The sequence below is a fragment of the Ambystoma mexicanum genome, chromosome 5q (genome assembly GCF_040938575.1).
Source record: "Ambystoma mexicanum isolate Mex_15411 chromosome 5q, UKY_AmexF1_1, whole genome shotgun sequence".
NCBI lineage: Eukaryota > Metazoa > Chordata > Amphibia > Caudata > Ambystomatidae > Ambystoma > Ambystoma mexicanum.
Genome location: NC_090933.1, coordinates 394780626 through 394804054, shown reverse-complemented (window position 1 = coordinate 394804054; position 23429 = coordinate 394780626). Strand labels below are relative to the sequence as shown.

The 23429-nt window shown below is 47.5% G+C and overlaps 1 protein-coding gene across 1 annotated transcript in view; it reads left to right on the top strand.

Moving 5' to 3' along the window:
- Positions 1-23429, top strand: part of ROCK1 (Rho associated coiled-coil containing protein kinase 1) — a 3300884-nt gene that overhangs the window by 511560 nt on the left and 2765895 nt on the right. Inside the window, exon 5 of the mRNA XM_069620881.1 lies at positions 11849-12024. Within this exon, the coding sequence (XP_069476982.1) occupies positions 11849-12024 (176 nt within the window). The remainder of the gene's footprint in view (positions 1-11848; positions 12025-23429) is intronic.

Below are 23429 nucleotides of genomic sequence, written 5' to 3'. Positions count from 1 at the left end.
CTGCTGCAGGTAAGTCCACCCAAGCATCTTTATCCATAATATGAGCCCGGCGCTTCCAGTGCCGGGACCGATGACTGTGATGAGCCTGGTGCCACCGGCGCCAGGACGAGGCCCAAAAGGTCCCAGTGGGGACCGGCTGGTGCCTAAGATAACGGTTAGGGGCCTGCTTCCAAGGATGTTGGGTTGTTCCTGACTCCTTGGAAGCAGTGATACCACCCCTAATCCCCTGTATTTCACTCTGGAAACAATAGCCCACGGCTATTGCCTTCCTTTTCTATGACAACCTCACGACTATCCACCGGGGAAGCACTGTTTGAGGGTTCGGGATCCGCTTCTTGTGCTTGCTAGAGAAAGGCGCTATAGAACCAGTGCCTGTGGCGGAGAGGAATAAGGGTTGGTATTCCCCATATATTTTGATTCCCAAGAAGGACGGAGGACTGAGACCCATCTTGGACTTGAAATACTTCAACAAGTTCCTCAGGACGGACAAGTTCAAGATGCTCACTCTATCCGATCCTTCAGGCCCTCCAACATCAGGATTGTTTGGGGTCATTGGACCTACAGGATGCTTATTTTCATGTGCCGGTCCATCTCAAGCACAGGAGATAACTTAGGTTTGCAGTTGGCGGCTCACACTATCAGTTTCAGGTTCTGCCATTCGGGTTGACCTCCGCCCGACTGCCTTCACCAAGCTCATGGTGGTGGTGGCAGCGCATCTCAGGAGAGGGGGTATTCACGTCTACCCCCTACCTGGATGATTTGGGTGATCAGGGTGCATTCTCCCGAACAACCCTTGGATAATCTCAGCATCATCTGCCAATCCCTTCACAAGCTGGGCTTCTCCCTCAATTTCAAGAATTCGCATACAACACCTTCCCAACAGCTCCAGTACATCAGGGCTGTGCTGGACACGTCCTTGAGGATGTGCTCGCCACCCAAGGTGAGGGCTCAACACATTCTCCAGATGGTCATCAAATTTCAGCAAGTGCAGAGTCTTTCGGCTTTCGAATTCTTAAGGCTGCTTGGCCTCATGGCATCCTGCATTTTTCTGGTGCCAGAGGCCTGACTGAAAAGGTGATCACTTCAGTGGGCTCTCCGGACTCATGCGTCCCAGTTCTCAGGCAAGATGTCGGATCTCCTTCATGTTCCGGACAAGGTCTCCCAGGATCTTCTGTGGTGGGCCAGGGAGGAAAATCTCATGAAGGGGGGAGCCTTTTTGGCAACCGTGGCTGGACATAATGGTAGTGTTGGACGCTTCCCTCAACGGGTGCGGGGCTCATGTCAACTGTCTGACCATCAGCGGTTGTTGGTCTCCATCAGAGTCCAAAATACACATCAATCCTTTGGAGCTGAGAGCCATCAGGCTAGCACTGAAAGCTTTCCTGCCATCTCTATGGGGAAAGAATGTCCTGATAATGACGGACAACACGTTGGCCATGCATTACCTCAACAAGAGAGGAGGTGTAGGGCGACTCCCTCTGTGCAGGGAGGCAACGCAGCTCTGGTTTTGGGCAATTCAAGAAGGAATCTCAGGAGGTTACGATGGTTCAGGACCCGCTTGATCTTCGTTGCTTCGGATTGGGCCAGGAGAGCGGGGTACCCGGGCCTTCTAGACATGTCCATCTGTCCTTCAGTACGTCTTCCCCAAAGAGAGGATCTTCTCTCGCAAGAGGAAGGCCGGGTTCTCCATCCAGACTACCCTCCTGGGGATCAGGCTGTCCACCTGTGGAGAAGCTTCTCTACAACCCTGTCACACAACCCCCTACTCTCATGGTCACCCTTTTCTCTCACTGTCAATAGTGTAACCATGCGTTACTGTAAAGCCATAACTGTGACAAATGTAGAACATACTGGAACAAAGAACGACATGAGGAGCTATATGCAAAACCAGTCAAGTATTTGTTAGGCAGAATCCAGTGCAGTTCCCTTAGGGAGCACTACACCAGATTAGGACTACAGGTGAGAGCAATAAATCCCTTTTGGTATCAGTCTGTACCACAAAGATTTAGTTGGTAGCTATGGCTGAGCAGTCAGACCCATCTCAAGAGGGAGATGAGCAGTATTCAGGGTTTACACAATAGGCCCACTAGACTATGGAACAAGGAAGCACTGACCAAATCTTTGTATTTAAAAAGTAGACATATATTTATTTTATACACTTCTAATAAAACACATGTATCACAGTAATCAAGCAAGTTAAATTAAGTCAAATGAAAAATATACACACTCCCAAGTTGAATTGTAGGCCAAGTGAACCAGAGTGAAAACTGAGCAAAACGGTACAGTGACAACTACACACAAGGGATCCTCTAACAATTCCTCTCAAGGGAGGGAAAGCACAAGTTATCTAGAAATAGGTTCTTCTACACCCTAGCAACACTTCCCATCAGTTTGTGAATCAGTTCAGCAAGACAGTACATCAGTATAGACAATACTTAAAATGAAAACTGAGGAAAATGGCATTTCACACTGTTCAAGATTGGGAAGGAAAGGGTAGTTAAAAGAAATAGGTGCACCAACACAGTTCTCAGTGAGAATCAATCTCAAGAAAGCTGATCTAACAAACGTGACCAGAGTCAGTAGGCCTGTGCCAGAGACAGTGGTACAGGCAAGGGCCCAGGAGCAAAAGATTTTCTTGTAGCTGCAGTCAAGACTTTGGTTAACAAATTTGAAAAGGTGGTTACAGAAGTGAAAAGACTATGTTAAGAGAGGGGGGTGGCCAACCCAACAGGTAGGTAAAGGATTTAAAACCCCTTTAGCACTACTGCGAAGAAAGGGCGGCCTGGCGGAACAATGTACCTTAAATGAAGATGTGGCTCCTGCGGTGGCGGTTGTTCCTGGTAGTTCCTGCAGTTTGGGTGATCCAGCAGGGGAAGAGAGACTAGTCTTGGAGGAAGGTGCGAGTTGCTGCACTACCCAGGGATGAAACCAGCCGCGGTGCTGCCCGATGAATAAAAGGTACGCTCCTTTAAATCGCGGTCCGGGTAGACTGGTGCCTGGCTATCCTGCCTCCGAGTACAGGGTATGGCAGATTCGGCCAAGGCAGGTCCAGGAAGGCGATTGCCAAACTGGTTGGCCCCACCAGCTCAAGGGAAGAAGGCTCTTGCAGATGAAGATCTTCTCGCGTCGTGTGGAGAAAAGTGGTGAGACGCTGCAGCAGGGCTTCACCGGTGGTTCAGTCGTTGCAGATGTCTTTGGCTTCTCTCCTCTTCGGCTTCTTAGTTCCAGTGGCGACGTCTTGCTTTTCCACTCCTCAGGACCCTGCTTTTATGCAAAAAGATCCCCATTCATACAGCCTAGCTGTCACTCGCACAGTGGAATGGTCATCTTGGCGGGAGACCCTCCAGCCTATCAGGATGGAGTGCGACATGGGTTGCAGAGGCAACTCTGTCCAGGGGTCCTACTCCCCTCCCCCCCACACAATGGACCCACCCCAGACTCAGTGGCGCCGAAAGGAGGGCTTCTCGGCAGAAGCCCGCCAAAAGGACGATCAAAGGATCCCCGACCTGGGTTAGGAGTTTAGAGAAAGACACGAGAAAAGTTATATTAAAGTTCTGGCAAATAAAACCTACCAGAGCAAAGTTAATGTTAAAATGCACCGGCGGTATGTTAGAGGCTGTCAGAAAATGTGGTAGCCTCGAACAATGGAAAAATCCCATAGGGAAATATTTGCTGTCAAATATTTATGGTAGTAACCACTGCCACCAGCCAGAAACTTTTGAGAGAGGTACTGTAGCGTGCACTCTTGAAAATGAACGTAGGGGAAAAACTATTAACCCCTTCCAGTACCTCCATAGTAAGATGGGTTGTACTGGTTTAGTTCATAGAATTTGACTAGTAAAGTCAATGGGGACTTTACATGCCCTGGGAGACAGTAGTCAGTCCCAGGGTATGGAGTCTGTTTGGGGGTCGCTACGACACCCCTGTGTCACTGCACGGAGGGTGCTATGTAACACATGTGAATAAAGATGTTTCCTATGGGGTTGAGATGGATCCCATAGGCAGTAAACACAAAAATAGCCTAGAACACACATAGCAAAAATGTCTAATAGTGGGAAAAAGAGTCTCACTCTTAGAAGGTAAAAAGAAACAAACCCTTCAAATCCAGCAAAGCTGCTGGGGGACTCTATAGGTAAGGGAAATGAGCCATAAATTGAGAATTCTCCCTAACACTATTGCAAGGAGGTGGCTCACTGGAAGCATGAAGCATGCCAATGAGACTTTTGAAGATGATGTTGACGTTACGCAAGGGCGGAGTCAACAATATAAACTGGAAAACAAGAAGGGACTAGAAGTGTTTGGATCGGGGAAGCCAGCAGCATGCAAGCCCTGCCTGGGAGATTCAAACCATGAGGACCAGAGACTGCAGAGAAGTTGTTCCTCCAGGCGTAGGCTGCACAGCATGGGACGCTGCTACAGCGTCCCAGGAACTGGCTCACCAGAACGAAGAAGCAATCAAGGTGGTGGCACGACCGCAGAAAGGTGGACCGTGAGGTCTCGAAACAGTGCCCAGACCACCAGCTGTTAAGAGCGGAAGGAACCCGCGACCAGAGCCTTGTCCCAACGGAGAGCCAGCTAACTGGAACAGCAGAAGGACCAGGAGTGGTCCGGGAAGCCAATAAAGGTGCCAAAGTGCTTCCAGAGGCCTCTCCTCGTCCCAGTGGTCATCCAAATGAAATTGCCCCAGTAGATTGACTCGGGAGTCCTCTCTCTCATCGCAGTAGTCAGCCAAATCCCACTGACCAATCGGATGGCATCGGGAGTCACCTCGCTCGTTAGTGGTCAACCCAATATCACTGAGCAAGCCAACTGTGTAACCAATAGTGCTGCTCAAGTAGCATAGAAATGGAGAACACTCCCTCACCAGAATGGTAAATGGAGGCCCAATTAAGGATATGAGTGTTTCTACTTCTTGGAAGGGAGATACAGAGACTAATTCAAGTTTTCTGCAAGAATGCTTAAAAACAACTGTTGAGAACTGTTATAGAAGGACCAGGATAAGGGTGTCATTCCACTGGTCCTTTTGTAGTTCAACACTGAAGCAAGAAACCAGGAAAAGGGAGTCCTTCTCCTGGTGAAGGAAACACAGACTTCACTTTAGTTAAAGACCTATGTTTATAGTGGTAGGGTTAGATTTTTTGGTTTCTGATGGAGGACAAAGACATTTGATTTTGATGGACATTCTGACACCCCCTTAAGTTTTTCTAGGTTGAGCTAGGGCAAGCCCCATAGAAGTAGAGATAGATATGTTTCGAAGGGATTGTGTCCTCTGACGTATTCCTTATCTTAGATATCTCTTTCCAGCTTTGCTGGCCTCAGAAATTTTTTCTCTCTAGAGGGCGCTGCGCGTCGACGTCCGCCGAGTCGATGTCCCTCTACAGCCGCCGTATCGACGCCATCCTGCCTATAAAGGCCGCGCGCAGCGTCCGTTGCTCAGTTCCGTTTTTCCGCGCTTACTCAGTGCCTCGGAATATCGTTGCTCAGTTTCGTAGAGAATTATTCCAATTTCCTCGAGATATTCGATCCATACTCGATGGCTTCCTCGTCTGAACCGACGACCCCTCGGTACGGTTTTAAAAAATGCCGAGACTGTGGAAAAAAGATGTCGCTGACTGACCCTCACAGGGTCTGTCTGTGGTGTTTGGGAGCTGAACACCATTGTTTGGAGTGCGAGGACTGTATGTCCATGACAGCTAAGGCCCTGAAGGAGCGTAGGAGGAAGCTGGAAAAAGGTAAGACTTCTAAAGCATCGTCTTCCTCGACGAAGTCGAGACATTCGTCTCCTCGTCACCATTCGCGCTCCAGGTCTCGAAGCGGGTCCCATCACTCCTCAACATCGAAGCACTCGAAAAGGAGACGCCGAAGATCCCCTTCTTCGTCCTCCTCTTCCTCTGTTTCACCTAAGAGAATCCCTTGCCCCACGAAACATAGTTCTAGGGCTGAATGGGAGGAATTCCGAAAAAATATGATGAGCGTCTTCGAGAAAGCGGCCTCGACCCCCTCGAAGACTGCCGAGAGAGATGCTCTGGTCGAAAGACCCGAAGGTCCAAAACGCCGCGAGTCGCAGTACCCGGCGAAGGAAGCTTCTCGAGCGCGTCACGAACCCTCGAGTAAAGCAAAGACCTCGAATCCTCCTTCGAAGGTTCCGTCGACGCCGAGGTCGGTGTCTTCGACGCCGTTGTCGAAGGGACCTTCGACACACGGGTCTGTCGACTCGACGACATCCTCGACACCGGCGTCGACGCCAAGGAAAGTCACGGTTGCAGCGCACCCAGTGGCTATTCCCAGGTCTTCGATGACGATGTCGTTGAGATTGTCGACATCCTCAAGCAGAATTCCAATTCTATCGAGGACCTCGAGGCCTCCACCTTTGTTTTCGACGCCACGTTCGAAGCCTTCGACGTCGACGACATCAACGTTTTCGAGGCCGATTACAAGTTTGGCACCCTCGCCTTGGAGATGGGTTTCACACCCTTTGTGAGTTCAGACCAATTGAGAACAATGTCCTCAATTATGAAAGAGGGAGAACTATCTGACCAAGAAGAGACATTTGAGTTGCAGGGATCTGCAACCCCAGTTCAAGAGGAGTTATCCTCAGAGGAACGCAGATTAAAGGAACTCCATGACTCCTTACATGAGGCAAGTGGTTTAGACACTTCCCCAGAGGTGGCGTTCGCTAGGCCAGACCCGGGGGAGCATGCTGAAACCCCTTATAGAGCCTTAATGGCCAGGATCACAGAATTTATGGGTTGGTCAACACCTTTACAGGCTTTCCAACAGGATGACCTCACGGATATTCTTGATAAAGGTCCACAGGAGGATCCTGTAGTACCTTTTCATAAAGCTCTTCAAAGAAAAATCATGACGAACTGGGAAACCCCAGATGTCGTCCCGGCAGTAAATAAAAAACTGTCTACTAAATACAGGGTATCTTCTGCAGACCCGGAGTTTTTGTCCAAACACCCATCCCCAGAAAGTCTGGTGGTACAGGCAGCATCTTCTACTGACATCAAGACTGCTTACCCTACCGTCCCATAGGACGGGGACGATAAAGAATACGATGCTATGGCTAAGAAAGTCTTTTCGGCATGTAGCATGGCGTTAAAATCTATTAATGCTACTTGCACCCTTGCTAGATTTAGCCATACACTTTGGGAGTGTGCTTCTACAGCGGCTGACTGCATCCCGGAGGGAGAAGAAAGGGAGGCGTTCCTAAATATCATAAAGGACGGTAAAGACGCTATGTGCAAATCCCTCCAGACGGGCATTGATTCGGCTGACAGTATCAGCAGAGCAATGGCGGCAAGTACAACAACCAGGAGATTTGCTTGGTTGAGAAAGTCTGGTTTTGCCCCAGATGTGCAAGCCAGGCTCTTGAATATGCCATTTGATGGCTCTTCTTTGTTTGGGAAAAAGGCGGATGACAGTTTAGAAAAACTGCAAACATCAAAGGCTGCAGCAAAATCCCTAGGCGCTGCAATCCGTCAGACACCTTTTCGTCCCACAGGAACCTCTGCGAGAGGCAAGTCCTTTCGCTTCTACTCCGCATTCGGAAGAGGTAGAGGACGACCGGCTCAAAGGGGACAAAGAAAAACTACCCGAGGTGGACGGGGTAGATATTCAAAAGCCGCAGCAACAGCAGGTGCCTCTTTACCATCGGCATCAGCCGCCCCACAACCACTCTGAGGACATCCCTCACAAGACACCTGTAGGAGGCAGGTTAACTCAACATCTGGCGGAATGGCAGGCTATCACGTCAGATGCTTGGGCATTGGAGACAGTTGCACAAGGTTACTGCCTACCTCTCCTACGCATACCTCAGAGTCATCCACCGGGGATCAGCTCTCAAAAAGCTCCAGATCCGCTCCTCTTGCAGGATATTTTAGACCTGCTAGAGAAAGGTGCCATAGAACCGGTACCTGTAGAGGAGAGGAACAAGGGCTGGTACTCCCCTTACTTTCTCATTCCAAAGAAAGACGGAGGACTGAGACCCATCTTGGACTTGCGAGAATTGAACAAATTCCTCAGGAAAGACAAATTCAAGATGGTAACTCTTTCTCAGATCCTTCAGTTCCAGGACTGGTTGGTATCTCTGGACCTTCAGGACGCTTATTTCCATGTGCCAATCCATCTCAAACACAGGAAATACCTGAGGTTCGCAATTGGCAACTCTCATTATCAATTTCGAGTTCTGCCATTTGGGCTGACCTCCGCCCCGCGGGTCTTCACCAAGTTAATGTCGGTAGTGGCTGCAAGTCTAAGGAGGGAAGGGATTCACGTCTACCCCTACCTGGACGATTGGTTGATCAGAGCTGTATCTTCGGAACAAGCTCAGATCCAGCTAGATCATGTTTGCCACTCCCTTCACAGACTGGGCTTCTCCCTCAATTTAAAGAAGTCACAAATTATACCATCGCGGAGACTCCAGTTCATTGGAGCGATCCTGGACACTTCCCTGGGAAAAGCCTCGCCACCAGAGGTGAGGGCTCAAGATATTCTACAGATGGTCACCAAGTTTCAAAATGCCCAACATCTCCCAGCCTTCGACTTTTTGAGGTTGCTAGGCCTCATGGCATCCTGCATTTTCCTAGTGCCAGAGGCTCGCCTGAGAATGAGATCCCTCCAGTGGGCACTGAGGACTCAGTGGTCACAATTCTCAGGGAGAATGACAGATCTTCTTCAGGTTCCCGACAGGGTGGCTCGAGACCTTCAGTGGTGGGCCTGTCGGGAGAACATTCTGAAAGGAGAGCAGTTTTGGCAACCCTGGCCGGAGAAAACAGTAGTCACGGATGCCTCACTCACGGGGTGGGGAGCCCACGCCAACGACTTGACCATCAACGGTCGTTGGTCTCCATCGGAGTCCAGACTACATATCAACCTGTTAGAGCTGAGGGCCATCAGACTTGCGCTGAAGACTTTTCTGCCATCTGTACAAGGAAAGAATGTCCTGATAATGACGGACAACACAGTGGCCATGCATTACCTCAACAAAAGAGGAGGCGTAGGATCACTACCTCTGTGCAGAGAGGCAATGCAGCTCTGGTTTTGGGCAATCCAAGAAGGAATCTCTCTATCGGCAGTTCACCTAGCCGGAGAGTAGAACTTGACAGCGGACGCTCTGAGCAGGCAGAGCACAGTCTCCCACGAGTGGGAACTAGCTCAGGAAGTCCTTCAAGAGATCTTCGCCCTTTGGGGAACCCCTCAGGTGGATCTGTTCGCCACCAGTGTCAACAGGAAGTGCGATCTGTTCTGTTCAAGGGAATTTCCCCCGAGAGGAGCTCTGGGAGACGCGTTCATAGTGGACTGAGAGTTTCCGCTCCTGTACACGTTTCCACCGGTCCCTGTCATTCCTCAAATGATCAGGAGGTTGAGAAGATTCCGGAAAACCATGGTCCTAATTGCCCCGGATATGGCCAGGAGAACGTGGTACCCAGACCTTCTGGACATGTCCATCTGCCCTCCAATTCGACTTCCTCTCAGAGAGAATCTGCTCTCACAGAAGGGAGGTCAGGTTCTCCATCCAGACATCAAAACCCTCAACCTTCACGCTTGGCTTCTGAAAGGCTGAGGTACAAGGATTGGGACCTCCCTGATGACGTTATGGAGGTGTTGCTTTCGGCAAGAAGGCCAGCAACAAATTCTTTATACCGCTGCCGTTGGAACAGATTTTGCAGCTGGTGTAGGGAAAAGAATATCGATCCCTTTTCATGTGGTACACCAATGGTTTTGTCCTTCCTACTTTATTTAGCGAATTCAGGCCTTCAAGTTGGCACCATCAAGGGCTATCTCGCAGCGCTATCCATCTTTAAGCGCACTGCGGAAGAACCATCCTATTTCAAGTTACCCTTGGTAATACAGTTTCTAAAGGGGTTAACTAACGTTTATCCCGCAAGACCATTCCAGGTTCCCCTATGGGATTTAAATTTAGTCCTAACTTTCCTGATGGGCACACCTTTCGAACCACTCCACTCTTGTTCGTTAAGATTTCTTACCCTTAAGACTGTTTTATTAGTAGCACTTAGATCTGCTAGAAGGGTGAGCGAGTTACAAGCTCTTTCTTGTAAACCCCCTCATACAATCTTTCACAAAGACAAAGTTGTTCTGCAAGTGAAGCCTAATTTCCTCCCAAAGGTGGTTTCTGAATTTCATATCACACAGAAGATTACCCTTCCATCTTTCTATCCTCCTCCCCATCCGGGGAAAGAGGAAGAGAGGTTACACAGGCTGGACCCAAGAAGGGCTTTAAATTTTTACATTAGTAGACTGGCTAGGATAAGACAAGCAGACAAGCTGTTTGTAGGCTACGCAGGTCACAAGCTGGGGTTACCGATAACTAAGCAGACCTTTTCCAGATGGATTATTTTAGCCATTTTGGAATGTTATAAACTGGCAGGAAAAGAGCCCCCTCAAAATCTTAGGGCTCATTCGACCAGAGGTATCGCAGCTTCATCGGCCCTCAAAAGAGGAGTGTCGGTTACAGACATATGTGCGGCTGCCACATGGTCGTCCGTCCATACCTTTACACGGTTTTACAACATGGATTCCTCCTCCAGTCAGGAAACTAGGTTTGGAAGGGCAGTATTGCACTCTATTCATCAATAAGAGAAAGCATGAAGTCAGTACTCCCACCTCCAATAACAGAATACTGCTATGGGAGCCTATCTAAGATAAGGAATACGTCGGAGGACACAATCCCTTCGAAGAACAAGTTACTTCTTACCTTGTAACGTTCTTTCGATGGGATGTTCCTCCGACGTATTCCTCATCGACCCTCCCATCCATCCCAGCAGTACTACTTCCCTTGTTGTTGCAGCCTACGCTCCTTCAGGGTGATTAGTCTAGTCCAGAAAGAATTATTGTGGGCTACAAAACGGAACTGAGCAACGGACGCTGCGCGCGGCCTTTATAGGCAGGATGACGTCGATACGGCGGCTGTCGAGGGACATCGACTCGGCGGACGTCGACGCGCAGCGCCATCTAGAGAGAAAAAATTTCCGAGGCCAGCAAAGCTGGAAAGAGATATCTAAGATAAGGAATACGTCGGAGGAACATCCCATTGAAAGAACGTTACAAGGTAAGAAGTAACTTGTTCTTCTCTTTTTATCTAATACGTCTATAACCCACACAGTGACCTCTCCTGATCAGTCTCCTAGACTCTCACAATATGTAGTAGTTCATATGTTTTGGTTTGCTGCTGAAAATCTAGAAGTGAAAATTGAACTCCATACTTTCTATCGGATGTTATAATTTGATAGTGCCTAAAAGAGGACACCTTGGGTGAGTCTGAGTGCATGTTTGCGAAGATGCTTAGAAATGTTTCCCATCTTCCAAAATTCACAGAAATTGAAATTGCAAAGAATGCCAGAGCCAAACTCGGCCTGCTTTACATTTTAACAGCCCCTAGAAGCCACAAACTTCAGCTTTAACTGTGCTGTCTCAACTCTCATTGCACTTTGGAAAGTATAGTCATTTCGAAATGTGGTTCTTTACATATTTTCCCACTCTCCTTGGCCAACAGCATCTTCCCATGTACATACAGTGCAACCTGGGCATTGTAGCTTGGCGAACATCTTCCTCTTATCCTTAAAAGAACAATCCTTAACCTTATCCAGTGCATTTGAAGTTGATTTTCCAGCTGAAAGGATTGTCGGGTGTTCCCAACTATTTGAGTCATTCTGAAGAAGGCTGGAGTTCAGTTTCCAAAGGGGCCTTTATTTCGTTTGTGTTCTAATAATGTGAAGGGATTGAACTTTGGACTAAATGTATTACAAGACTCATTACATTTTTATTAGTTGTTTAAAAGAAACTATGCCAATTGATTTTTCTGAAAACTTTCTTTCATGAATAGTTGTTTTATGCATTCCAAGATGACCGATACCTTTATATGGTAATGGAGTACATGCCTGGTGGAGATCTTGTGAACTTAATGAGCAACTATGATGTCCCTGAAAAGTGGGCCAGATTTTATACAGCACAGGTTGTGCTTGCTTTGGATGCAATTCACTCAATGGGATTTATACACAGGTATGCATACTATTTAATTTCTTATGACTGTATGTCTTAAAACCATGCAAAAATAGTAACACACTTCACTGCTAACATTTTAGAAACCTCAGTCTTAACGCAATAAAATGTAGAGTTGGGGTGTTTAAGAAAAATATTTGTTTCCTGTGCATGGGTGAGGTTCTAATTCATGGGCCAGGTGACTGTTTATTGCAATCTTCTGTTTTTTCCCCCTTTCATGGCACTGTTGCTTTTCCAACCTCAGTGCCTCATTTAGTAGATTAGTTATTATCCTCAAATGTATTTGCTTATTTTCATATTGCTTGGTCTCTCTCTACCTTACTAATGTATTTTTGGTGTCTCTTTAACACCATTCTGCTTTCACTGTCCCCCATATAAAACATTAGTGGAATATCTGAATGAGCTGGTATTCATGTGGTGGGGGGTGGGACAGTATGTAGAAGAGCGTATTCATTCCATTAAACAAACTGTAATCTATATTACACTGATTTGCTTTCTGTTGCGGAGGTTAAAGTTCAGAAGAGGCCCTTGGAAATCTGCTGTTTGAGTAAGTGAACGAGTAATTCAGTGGGCTACAACTAGCATAACAAACTTATGTAATTTACTATAGATAGTCATCAAATGAGTCCTATTGTGTGTAAATAGATGTATTACTTCATGCCGGCCCCAGCTCTAGAGGCCGACAAATACTGCTTGGCTCTAAAAGACTTTTCTAATCGTATCCCTGGATGTCTATCCACAGATTACTTAAGTTGGAAGTATCATCAAGGTGTCACTCTAGCTGTGGAATTCTTTTCAGTACCTGTAGCTAATCTAGTGAAGTCGTCACTAACTTCCCGGGGAAGGTCTTCCCCCTATGTGGCCAGGGAAGGACAGAAAATACCCAACTCTGACTCTGGGGGTGGCTATCTGTGGGAGGACCACATAGGGGGGAGGCCAAACTCAGTGGGGTGAAGATGGCTCACTTGAAGACCACCTGTCACACCCCTTGTGATGGATAATAGTCACCTGTCATTGCCAGCTATGTATGGCAGCTATGTATTTTGAACTTCCTGTTAAAAACCAACGGGGCCCAGTAATGAAGATCACACGCGGTGAGAACCACACACTTCAGGCTAGTTGTTTCGAACAGTTGACCAATGCCTGGAACTTTAAAGCCCCCCGACAAGTTGGGAAGATGGAGCCGCACAATTACCAAGGCCGTTTGGGAAACCGGAGGGACGTCGTGCATGTGAGACCGTGGCAGTGTTGTAAGCGGGAGGCTCCGAGACCGGAGTGCAGCGCGGGAGTGTAATGCTTGCGCGAAAATGAGCTAAAACATGGCGCCGGTGCGTAGCCATTTTGGACATTCGCTTCCAAACCGCAATTAAAGTCTACGTTTCTGTGAGCTCAGTTAAAAGGCAGACATGAATTCTGCAGTGGTTGCAAAATTTTACTATGAAACGGGAGCTCACTATCAAGTTTAGTTGTATTGTTCGCTCAAGAACGAGCCTAAAAGGGAGTCAGAGATGTGCAGGTGCATTGATAAGTGGTGCTGGGAACGAGCGCATGGGAGACAAGCTGGGTTTTTCCACTACTGTATGGATTTTCTGCTCTTTGCCTCCAATGCATGCTGTCTGTCCTTAGGCTGGGGGCAGTTTGCAACACATGAGGGGGCAGGGATTTGTCCCCCATAAGCAGTTATCCTGATGAGACAGAGAATTGGAGCCCCGGGTGATGAAGTCTTGCTGAGAGGTAGGATGCTCTGCTCCAGAACCCGTTAGTACGTGTGCTCTCTCTGCCTACCTGCCTTGGGACTGGGTAGTGTCGTGGCTGAGATGAGGTTTTCGCCTACAACTGCACTAACGCTGATGTAGACCCTTTGTAACTATCCTTGTTTGTGTGTTTATGTATAACCAATTGCATTTATTCCAATAGTTATTTGTATGCTTATAACACGTGTGAATAAAGGGCCTGTAAAGAGCCAATTATATTCCAATTGTTGGTTTAGGTGTGTGTTATTGCCTTCCTGAGTCCAAGAACTTTTGGTCTGTCTAGTAGGGTGAGTAGTTCTGAGGTCATTACACGTATCCGAAAAGCAAAACATGATGGGGCTGTGAGCAGGGTCTTTGTGCTGCAATTGATGAGACCAAACCAATCTGAAGCTTGGACACAAAGGCAAGTGCTTTATGTTTGTGAAGTGTGCAAGTGTGTGTGAGCTATTGTTGATAGGGGCGCAAAACATTCATTGACACCATGAGTTCCCTGTTTAGGAAGAAAGGAAGCTCTGCAGTCTGAGATTGTCCTGAAGTAACGATCCCATGGTGGACAAAGTCCGTATGATAAACTGGTACAGACTTGAGCATGTGGTGCAGGTTTTAGTGAGACCTGGGATACGGGTATGGGAGAGGAGAGTCCGGCCAAGGTGGCGGCTTGCTTGCAACAGGTACTTGTAGAAAAGGGAAAAGGAGTGCTCATATTTTGTTGCATGCGTTCAGAAAGGTGCATCAGCAGAATGTAGAATTGCAGGCGAGTGTCTTGAAATTAGAAATGGAGCTGGCTGCTGAGAAACAGATTGTGTTAATGCAGCAGCTTCAGATGAAATTGTATCATAAGGCCGATTGTCCCATGAAACCCATATTCAAGAAGTATGTGCAGAGCTGCCTCCAGATGGTCAAGGGAGAGATTCGCAAGTGTCTTTGTTACAGTTAGCTGCTCAAGGATTTAATCGCAAGCATCCAATTACGTCGGACTGGCATAGCGATGAGAAGAAGTTGTACACACTGAGAGAGCCAATTGAAAGACTTAGGGAGCATGCCATGAAAGAGGCCATCCATATTGAGGATCCGGAACATATGGCGGTAGTGCCATTATCGGTCTCGGCAAGAAACACAATCATTTACTGCTCCACCCTCATACAAACATTTCATTATGACCCTGTTGGTAGGGATGACCGGTAAACCAACAAATGAGGTGGTGGGTGCTATCAGACAGTTAGCAGACCTAAACGAAAGGCACAAGGCGGACGAAAGACCCAGAAATAGAGAGGGGCAAAGTGATAAAGGGACCCCTGGAAAGAGGTTCGATAGTAGAGATTCACGTGTATCCAGAAGACATGTTTTGGCGCTGCTAAAAATGGGGTGCCGTGCGAAGATATTGATGGAATTAAAACATGCATCAGCTGTATGAAAACTAACTAGGGAACTACGGCTGCAAGTGGAAGCTAGAGAACATTAGGCCCTTTTGCACTTCATGATAGGTTTAGCATGTGAGGATCAGCGCAGGGTTTTGGACATAAGACGGAAGGCTTTTTACTTTGGACATCTTGACAGACGGTTGGGAGTTTTGTTGAGGCAGGGAAACCCCTCCTAGAGTTAGTGAAAGACAGTTTTTCTTCAACCCATTTCTTTTAATAAAGATTGATTTATTTATTGGATTTTTGTAATGCACACTATACAGCAGAGTTGTGTTCCTAGGTGCATCAAGACAAGGGGGGGAACAGAGATGAGGAAAAGATATAAAGCGATAACAAAAACATTCTTAAAAGGTCTTGAAGCATTCGGAGCGGGCTAGTGCTATAGCATGAGAGCAGGAAAGATAGGGAGGAGGTGGAGTGGAGGGAAGAGACTAAACATTCAGACTAGCTTGTGAGATGATTTGGAACAGGCAAGTGCTGAACATGAAAAAAGGGGGGAGGGTGAGGGCGCGAAAGAGTAAGTTAAAGTGCAGGGACAAGTGGGTGAACTGCATTTTGGAAAACCAGACGTGCAATTATGACAAATCGGGTGTGAATGTTTGTAGCCTGGAAAAGCCACATCTCATGGAATGAGGGGCTACATCTGGAATGCAGGTGAGTAAGTAAAGCAATAATGGAAAGCCTAACCCTGAGGTGCAGAGAACTACGTCAAATATCACTTCAAGTCCAACAAAGCATAGAAATGAGAAAAATTGTAAAAATCAATACACCGCACAGACTACGAAAAATCAAGATCACTGAATGCAGGAAGGTCCAACGGGTGCAGAGGCAGTGAAATATCAGCGGGAGGCAAGCTGAGGGGCAGTCCAGAAGGAGGATTAGGGAAGGTGGTAGTGCAGGGGTAGGAGAGACAAACAGCAAGGGTTGCTAGGGTACAACAGAGTGTGAAATATGGTGAGAACAGGCAGAAAAAGAAGAGGGAAGGTGCAGTGAGGGCTAAGCGGTACAAGCAACCGAGAGACGTGGGTCACCTATAATAGAGGAACTGCCGAGAGAAACAAGGCAAATGATGAAGAGGTGAGGAGAGGGCGTAGCAAGATGGTAGCTGGTAAGTTCAGAGGAGAGCGCTTCTAATGCAGGGTCAAGTGGTGCCAGGAAGGCATGTCAGGAGGACGGGCCATAAGTCATGGATGAGACGCGAGTGCAGGACTTGAACGTAGGCTAGCCAGCACCCGTAGAGGTGGGGTGAGAAGGGGGGATGAAGTAAACTGGGTGGGGGGGGTGACGGAGGGAATGGAGACAAACTATGAGGGACAAGGGCAGAAGCAGGAAAAGGGGAGCTGAAGTGATAAGTGAGAAATGAAGGGGCACATAGAGGGGGAGCAGCACACCAGTGGAAGCAGAAGGCGAAGGGTAGGCAGGATGAGCGAGACAAGAGTAGGATAAAGGGAAAGTGAGGGAGAACCCTCCTTACCTTAAAGTATGAAGAATGAATAGAGCAGCAAGCAGCCAGAACAAGAAACATCAAGGAGATGAAGCGAGGTGCAGACAGGCAACAAGGAACAAAAGGAGCAAAGGGGCTGGCACCCTTTCACTAGCAGCACCCGAACATGCCCAGACAAGGGAGAATCCTTCATCGTGGTCCTTAACCCGGGGGCCGGCTTCGCCTGTGGTCTCCCATCCAATAGGATGTTAAACAAAGGCAGCAGCCTATCACGGCAGCTGCTTGAAGGCAAAGGGCTGGAATAAGCCTATACAACAAACACTGACCACCCGTCTGCTACCTTTGTGGAGCCGGTGCTGCGGGGTACAGCAAAGGGGACAAGCCGGACCCTCGGTCAACGGCAGCTACACCACCCAGGCACTTAGTGTTCTTTTGCCTAGTGGTGGTGGTGGAGCTGTTGAGGGCTGCAGTCCGATAGAAACACTAAGCCTCAAATGCCCAACGGCTGCCTGCGGACTCAAATGGTCGGAACAACACATCAGATACCTTGGGGTGTTCGTATCTAGAATCAGACACACTCTTTACGCGGACAACCACGAAAAGGCACTGCAAACACTGAGCACCAAGCTACAGATTTGGGGACACCTCCCCATATCCCTATATGGCAGAATAGCTTTGCTCAAAATGATAGCCCTCCCAAAGCTACTGTATTTCTTCGTAAATATACCTATATGGCCGGGCAGAGACTACTTTTCCAGATTACGGTCATTGGTAGTTACCTTTCTGTGGAACGGGATAACGGCAAGAATCGGGTGGGAGAAAATGACTGAGCCCTAGAACACCGGGGGTATAGCGACCCCAGACTTTGAGCTCTACTATCTGGTCGCCCAGGCACAGTTTGCGAATTACTGGTACGAAGAATCTGAAGGAACACCACACACCTGGGTAGAAACACAAACTATATCTCCAGCAGACATTGTCAGTCATATTTAATCCACGACACAAAGGCACATGCGAGTATGACCCGGTCAGCTGCACGGTCCGGGCCTGGGGCGCATTATTTAAGAGATTGAAGCTGGAGACACCATATAACCCAGAAGTCCCCTTGTGGAACTTTACGGGTATCACCCCTATGTCCGACGCGAGTATTCAGATGGTCTGGGACCCTCACATGGAAATGAAGGTGGGCGATATGTTCATAGATGGTAAATTTGCAACTAAGGAAGACTTCACAAGAGCAATGGGGGGTGGGCCACTCAAAACAATACAGTACTACAGAGTAAGGGCTGCATTTCAGAAAAGGTGGCCGATGTAACCCCCCCAACACCCCTGTACACAACTCATTACCATGAAGGCTGGGCTGGGTATCTCTAAATTATATGTGGCAGTGCAAACCCACACCCCCACAATGAACCGGGTCAAAGACAAATGGGAGACAGACATGCAAATGCCCATCCCGGAAGATAAATGGAACAGATACTGTGCACTCACGAAAAAGGTTTCATTAAATGCAGGATTATGCCTGATCCAATTTAAACTTCTAAATAGATTGCACTACACGCCAGCTAAAATGGCAAAATTTGTGGCGGAACATGGGGTGGGGGGAGTCCCCCAAGTGTGGGGCCCAGCGCGTGGGCTCCTTTCATATGTATTGGGAGTGTCCCGCACTCTTGAGATTCTGGGGAGAGGTGGCCGAGATTTTGGCTAAAATCACACAGATACCCCCACAGCTAACTCCCCAAAAATACTTATTCGGAGACATTGGCAAGTGCTCGGAGAAAACCAGGAGATTATTCAATGTTTCATGCGCGGTGGCGAAGAAAGGTATCCTACAAGCCTGGAAAATGCCTATACCACCAAACATGGCTACTTTCCTCCGTGAACTGACCTATATCAATGAATGTGCGAAACAATATGTTTTGAGACTGCCTCGGGCAAGCCGACCAAAAGACATATGGGGCCCCTTTCGCATGTATCTGTGTGAAATGCTCTCAGATGATGAAACGTCCACGTAACGCTAAATGTAAATGTTTTGCCTGTTTGTTGACCTGTATGTATTGATGGGATGAGATTGCTGTAACTGTTGAGACCACCGTTGAACAATAGAGTTTAAAAAAAAAAGAAACACTAAGCCTCTGTGTCAGTCTTACAATATCTCACACACCACAGGGGCATATTGCAACTCCACTTGGCATTGTTGCCATTTATGATTCTGGATGTGGCATCACGGGTAATATATATGGATCTGCCTATTCTGCATGAACTCTGTTCCCTTTTTCCCCACACGCTGGGTATGCCGCTTCTGAAAAACTGCATTGTTTCATGGGATTTCCACATGTGACATATTTCTTCTGAGGGGAACATTTTGTTCGGGTGTGGTCACCCAAACGTTTGGAAGGACCTGTGACTTTTCATTCAGTGTTCATATTCTTTTCCCATGTATATTCATGTATTTTGTTATTTTCATTCCCAAAAAGAAGTGGGCAAATCTATTGTTCAAAAAAACAGTTCTTATATATGTGATGTATTTTAAAATATTTATTTCACAGAAAATATTCCTGTAGTCAGTGTCCAATGCATTGCGGTCCTAATGACCATCTTTGGGGACAAATTCTAGAAATAAATAATATACAAACAGTATTGTGAAAATTAATGTGGGACCTACTCATTTCTGAACTGCACCAACTGTAGTATGGTCCAAAAAGGAAATGTGATAATTCACCCGAACACAGGTAAAGATATATTTCACAAAAAATACGGAACATGCGATACTAAGAACATCATCTAAAGCATAAAATGCCCTTGTGGGACATATTACATGGGACAGTCCACTAGGAAAGCAAATGTTCAGTGGAATGAACACTGTTTCAACATCCGCACCGAAAATTTTAATTCTCCAGTTACACGTCACTTCATAGAAGCCAAACATCAAATTTCACAAATGAAATTTCAAATTCTAGAGATCATTGAAAAGGGAGACAGTAGTTGCAAGATCACCAAATTTCAGGATCGAAAAGAGACATATTGGATAGAACCATTTAACTCACTATATCCAGGAGGGATGAATGAAGAATGCAACTTTGCATGTTTTCTATAAATTAACAACTTTCCACACACATTCTTTGGATACCTAGATGATTATAACGTCTATAAAATGCACAAATCTGTCAGGACATTGTAATGAACATACTGCTCATCAGCACCATGAGATACTATCCAAAGAAAAAGGACTTAAGAAATTGATATTTAACGTATCATCCAACATTTTTATTGACTATTCTTTACCTTGGTTACGTTACAAAAAAGATAATTCAAATCTATTGCTGGTTGTATTCAGTAATAATGAATGTGGGGTAGACTAACAGTAGAACTACTTTGATGTTTCAACAATTGTGTAACTGTTTTGTACGTATTTCACCGACACGACCATTATACTTCAGAAACACATGGATCAATGTTACCTAATGTCATAATGTTTACATGGGTTATTCATATGTTAACAATCTAATTAGATTGGGTCACTAGTAGACGTTGTCTGCAGTATCCTTTGAATATACAATAAAGAATGCCTTTATTAAGATGCCAACGAATACAGTACCAATCCAAAATGTCCCTCCGGCGCGTGATGTCATCACAGCGATGACATCATCACACCACATTTTGGGTATACAAATGAGCAGGGACTGCGATCCTCGTGCCCCGTGGATGCTTTGCCAAGACTTTTTGAAGAGGAATATCATGTTATGGACTATTATCTGGAATGATGTATTACTTAAGAACTTCCCCCTAATTGGAGACATATTTGAATCCAGGTCACCGGGACAGGAACCCAAAGGAATCCCATCTATAGGTGGAAATATGGTATGACCTTTACAGATTTTTTCGAATGGATAGTGTCCTCCCACGTATTCCTCATTTTGCGATATTATATCTCACCAGCTTTGGAAACATTTTGCTCGTGACAGAAGGCGCTGTATGTGATGCCGTTGCGTCGATGTCCCTCGAAGGCGTCCATCGAGCGTCGTCAGTATAAATAGTGCATGCAGCGTCCTTTGGTTTCAGTTCCGTTTTTCCATAAGCTTTTGCTTCGAGTTATTAACTGCAGAAAATGTCTTCATCATCGACTCCTTCCACTCCAAAGTCTGGATTTAAAAATGCTAGGACTGTGGGTCGAGGATTTCTATTAAGGATCCTCACTGCATCTGCCTGTGGAGTCTGGGCTCCGGGCACTGTACCGATGACTTCGGGTCCTGTCAGGCCATGACAGAAAAAGCTGTCATGGAGCGTAGAGGTAAACTGGCGGTGAGGAGGGTGGCTTTGAAGTCTTCTTCGAAGAAAGAAAAAAGTCTGGCGAGTCTAAGGACTCCTCCCGGCGTAAGAAATCAAAGAGGTCCCAATATTCATCGTCTTCTAAGAAGGTGAAGAAGAGACCCCATAGGTCTCCCTCTTCATCATCCGATTCCTCTACTGAGGTAATCCGATGCCCGACAAAATCTGATTCCCCAAGAAAATGGGATGCTTTTAGATCAGAGATGATGCATATATTCAAGACTGCGGCCTCGACCCCCAAAGAATCGCACTAAAGCCATGCGTCGGTCGCTCCTTCGGACGACTTAGGGAAGTCGAAAGCTACTACTTCGAAGCAGAGCATGAAGCTGGCAATACGTCAAGAAAGTTCTCGACCCGACGAGAAGTCGTCTAGAGTATCGACTCGGGAACCAAGTCCTCCTTCGATACCACCGAAGAAACACAAATCGTTGAAGAACTCGACTACTTTGTCGACTCCATTGGAGTGAAACATCTCAAAGTTGATGCTGAGTAAACCAGTGCCATTTTCGAAGCAGTCTTTGACACCGTTGACCACCACTTCGACTTTGTCGAGGCCTTTGCCCATTCAGGACAAGGTTTACAAACCTGTTCCGAAGAAAGACTTTACACCTACGTCCCGTCCCCTTTCCTCCATACTTGTCAGACATTCTGCCCTTCAGGACAGGACCGGAGCACTTTTCTCCGCGCGGTCGGGGCTGGATGCACTAGCATCATCGGGAATTTTAATTTTTATTCCCTTTCTCCTTCCTTCCTGCTCCGGTTCCACGGTCATCTAGTCCTCCGTCTATGCCTGGAGCGTCTGGGATTCGTGTCCTGTTCTTCATGCAAACGTCGCTTTGCGAGGGCGGATCCCCGCTCTCTTTGCTTGGACTGTCTAGGCCCGGAGCATCGCTGGGATTTTTGCTTCTACTGCGACACCCTCTACGTCCGGGCCCTCTGTCTTCTTCGGTGGGAGGAAGTGTTTCAGCGCGTTCCACCTCATTTCCAGCTTTTCATCGACGAAAAGAAGAAACGCCTGGTAAGTTCTTTACTTTTTAGAGCGCCCTGGCCAGGGGTCTTCCAGGTTCGGGAGGGGCTTGTGTAGCTCTGTTACTAAGGGCTGCCCTGAGGTGCCTCAAGGGCCTATTAGGCGCACCAGAGTGTTCTCCAAGGGTTCCTGCAGCGGACCAGCCAAAACCGTGCACCGTTCCGAGGTTCACCATTTGGGTGCTAAGGTTCAGCCCAGTTCTGTGGCTCTGGATACCGGGGTACGCCCCGAGGTCTCCGTGCCTGGAGCTTTCCACTCCGAGTCATGGCTCGAGGCCCCTCTTGAGGGAGCTGTACGTCCTGGGTTAAAACCTGAAGTTCCTCTTCTTGGGGGCTAAAGTCTGCACCGACTGAACCGAGAGATCCTCTTTGAAGGTCTTGTCAGTGAGGTATGTCCCTCAACTGTCCCATGCTCAGGGTAGTTGTGGTACCGGTTCTGTTGAGGGGGCAAAGAGGGCGGTCATGGACCATAATCCCTCCAGTACTGGCTCTGCCGCGGTTCCTCCACTGGGGGCTCATTTTGGGGGAAGTCTCAAAGATGTCCAGTAAACATCCAACACCTCCCAGTACTGGCTCTGCCGAGGATCCTTGTATCAAGGTTAAGGTGTTAAGTCCCCTGACTTCCCTGAGGAGACAATTGACTCATCTCCACATGTGACGCAGTTCTCCTCAGGAGTTGACAAAATGGCGGCCCAACCTCCATGGTCCCCGGCGGCCATTTTGGATACATCTCTTACACCAACGTTCACGTCGTCTGGTGCTGGGTGCATTTCTTTTGGGGCTGAACAGCCTTTTCCACGCTATGTGAACAACAAAAATCTGTTTTGCCATTCATTCGACTGGCGTGCTCGGACAGCGCTGCCTCATACAGTCTCGCTCCCTCCTACTTCCGCTCCACTGATCTATGGGGATCCGGCCGGTGGTGGGCCCTCCTGGCAACCATCCTCCTTGCGTTCATGGGGTATGCCACTCACGAGCGGCCTCTGCCTGTACCAGCGCCAAAACCTTTGGCTGAGGATGAGTTTTTTTGGGGAAGTTTCAGATGCTCATGCACTCTGACCTTATGAAGGCGTAATTCAAAACGTCTTTTCAGGGAAATGTACCCTGAACCTCCTGTCCCACCTTCTGCCCCAGCTGTTCCAATGCAGGTCCTGGTGGTGCCAATTCCTCCAGTGCTTCCTTCTGGACCTCCTCCACCTCTCCCTCCACTGCCCCCACTGTCTCCTATCGAGGAGACTCTGGCAGACCGTGAACAACACTTTAAAACCTGTATGCGTGATGGACCAGTTTTCTGTTCCCGCCTCGTTTGATGAGCCTCAAGCGGATCAGGATGGTGATGAGCAGCCCTGCTCGGTGAAAGCTTTCCATGACAGGGTCCTGGATATGATGGCCCTCCTTGATATTCCAGTACCTGAGGCCCCCATTCCTCAG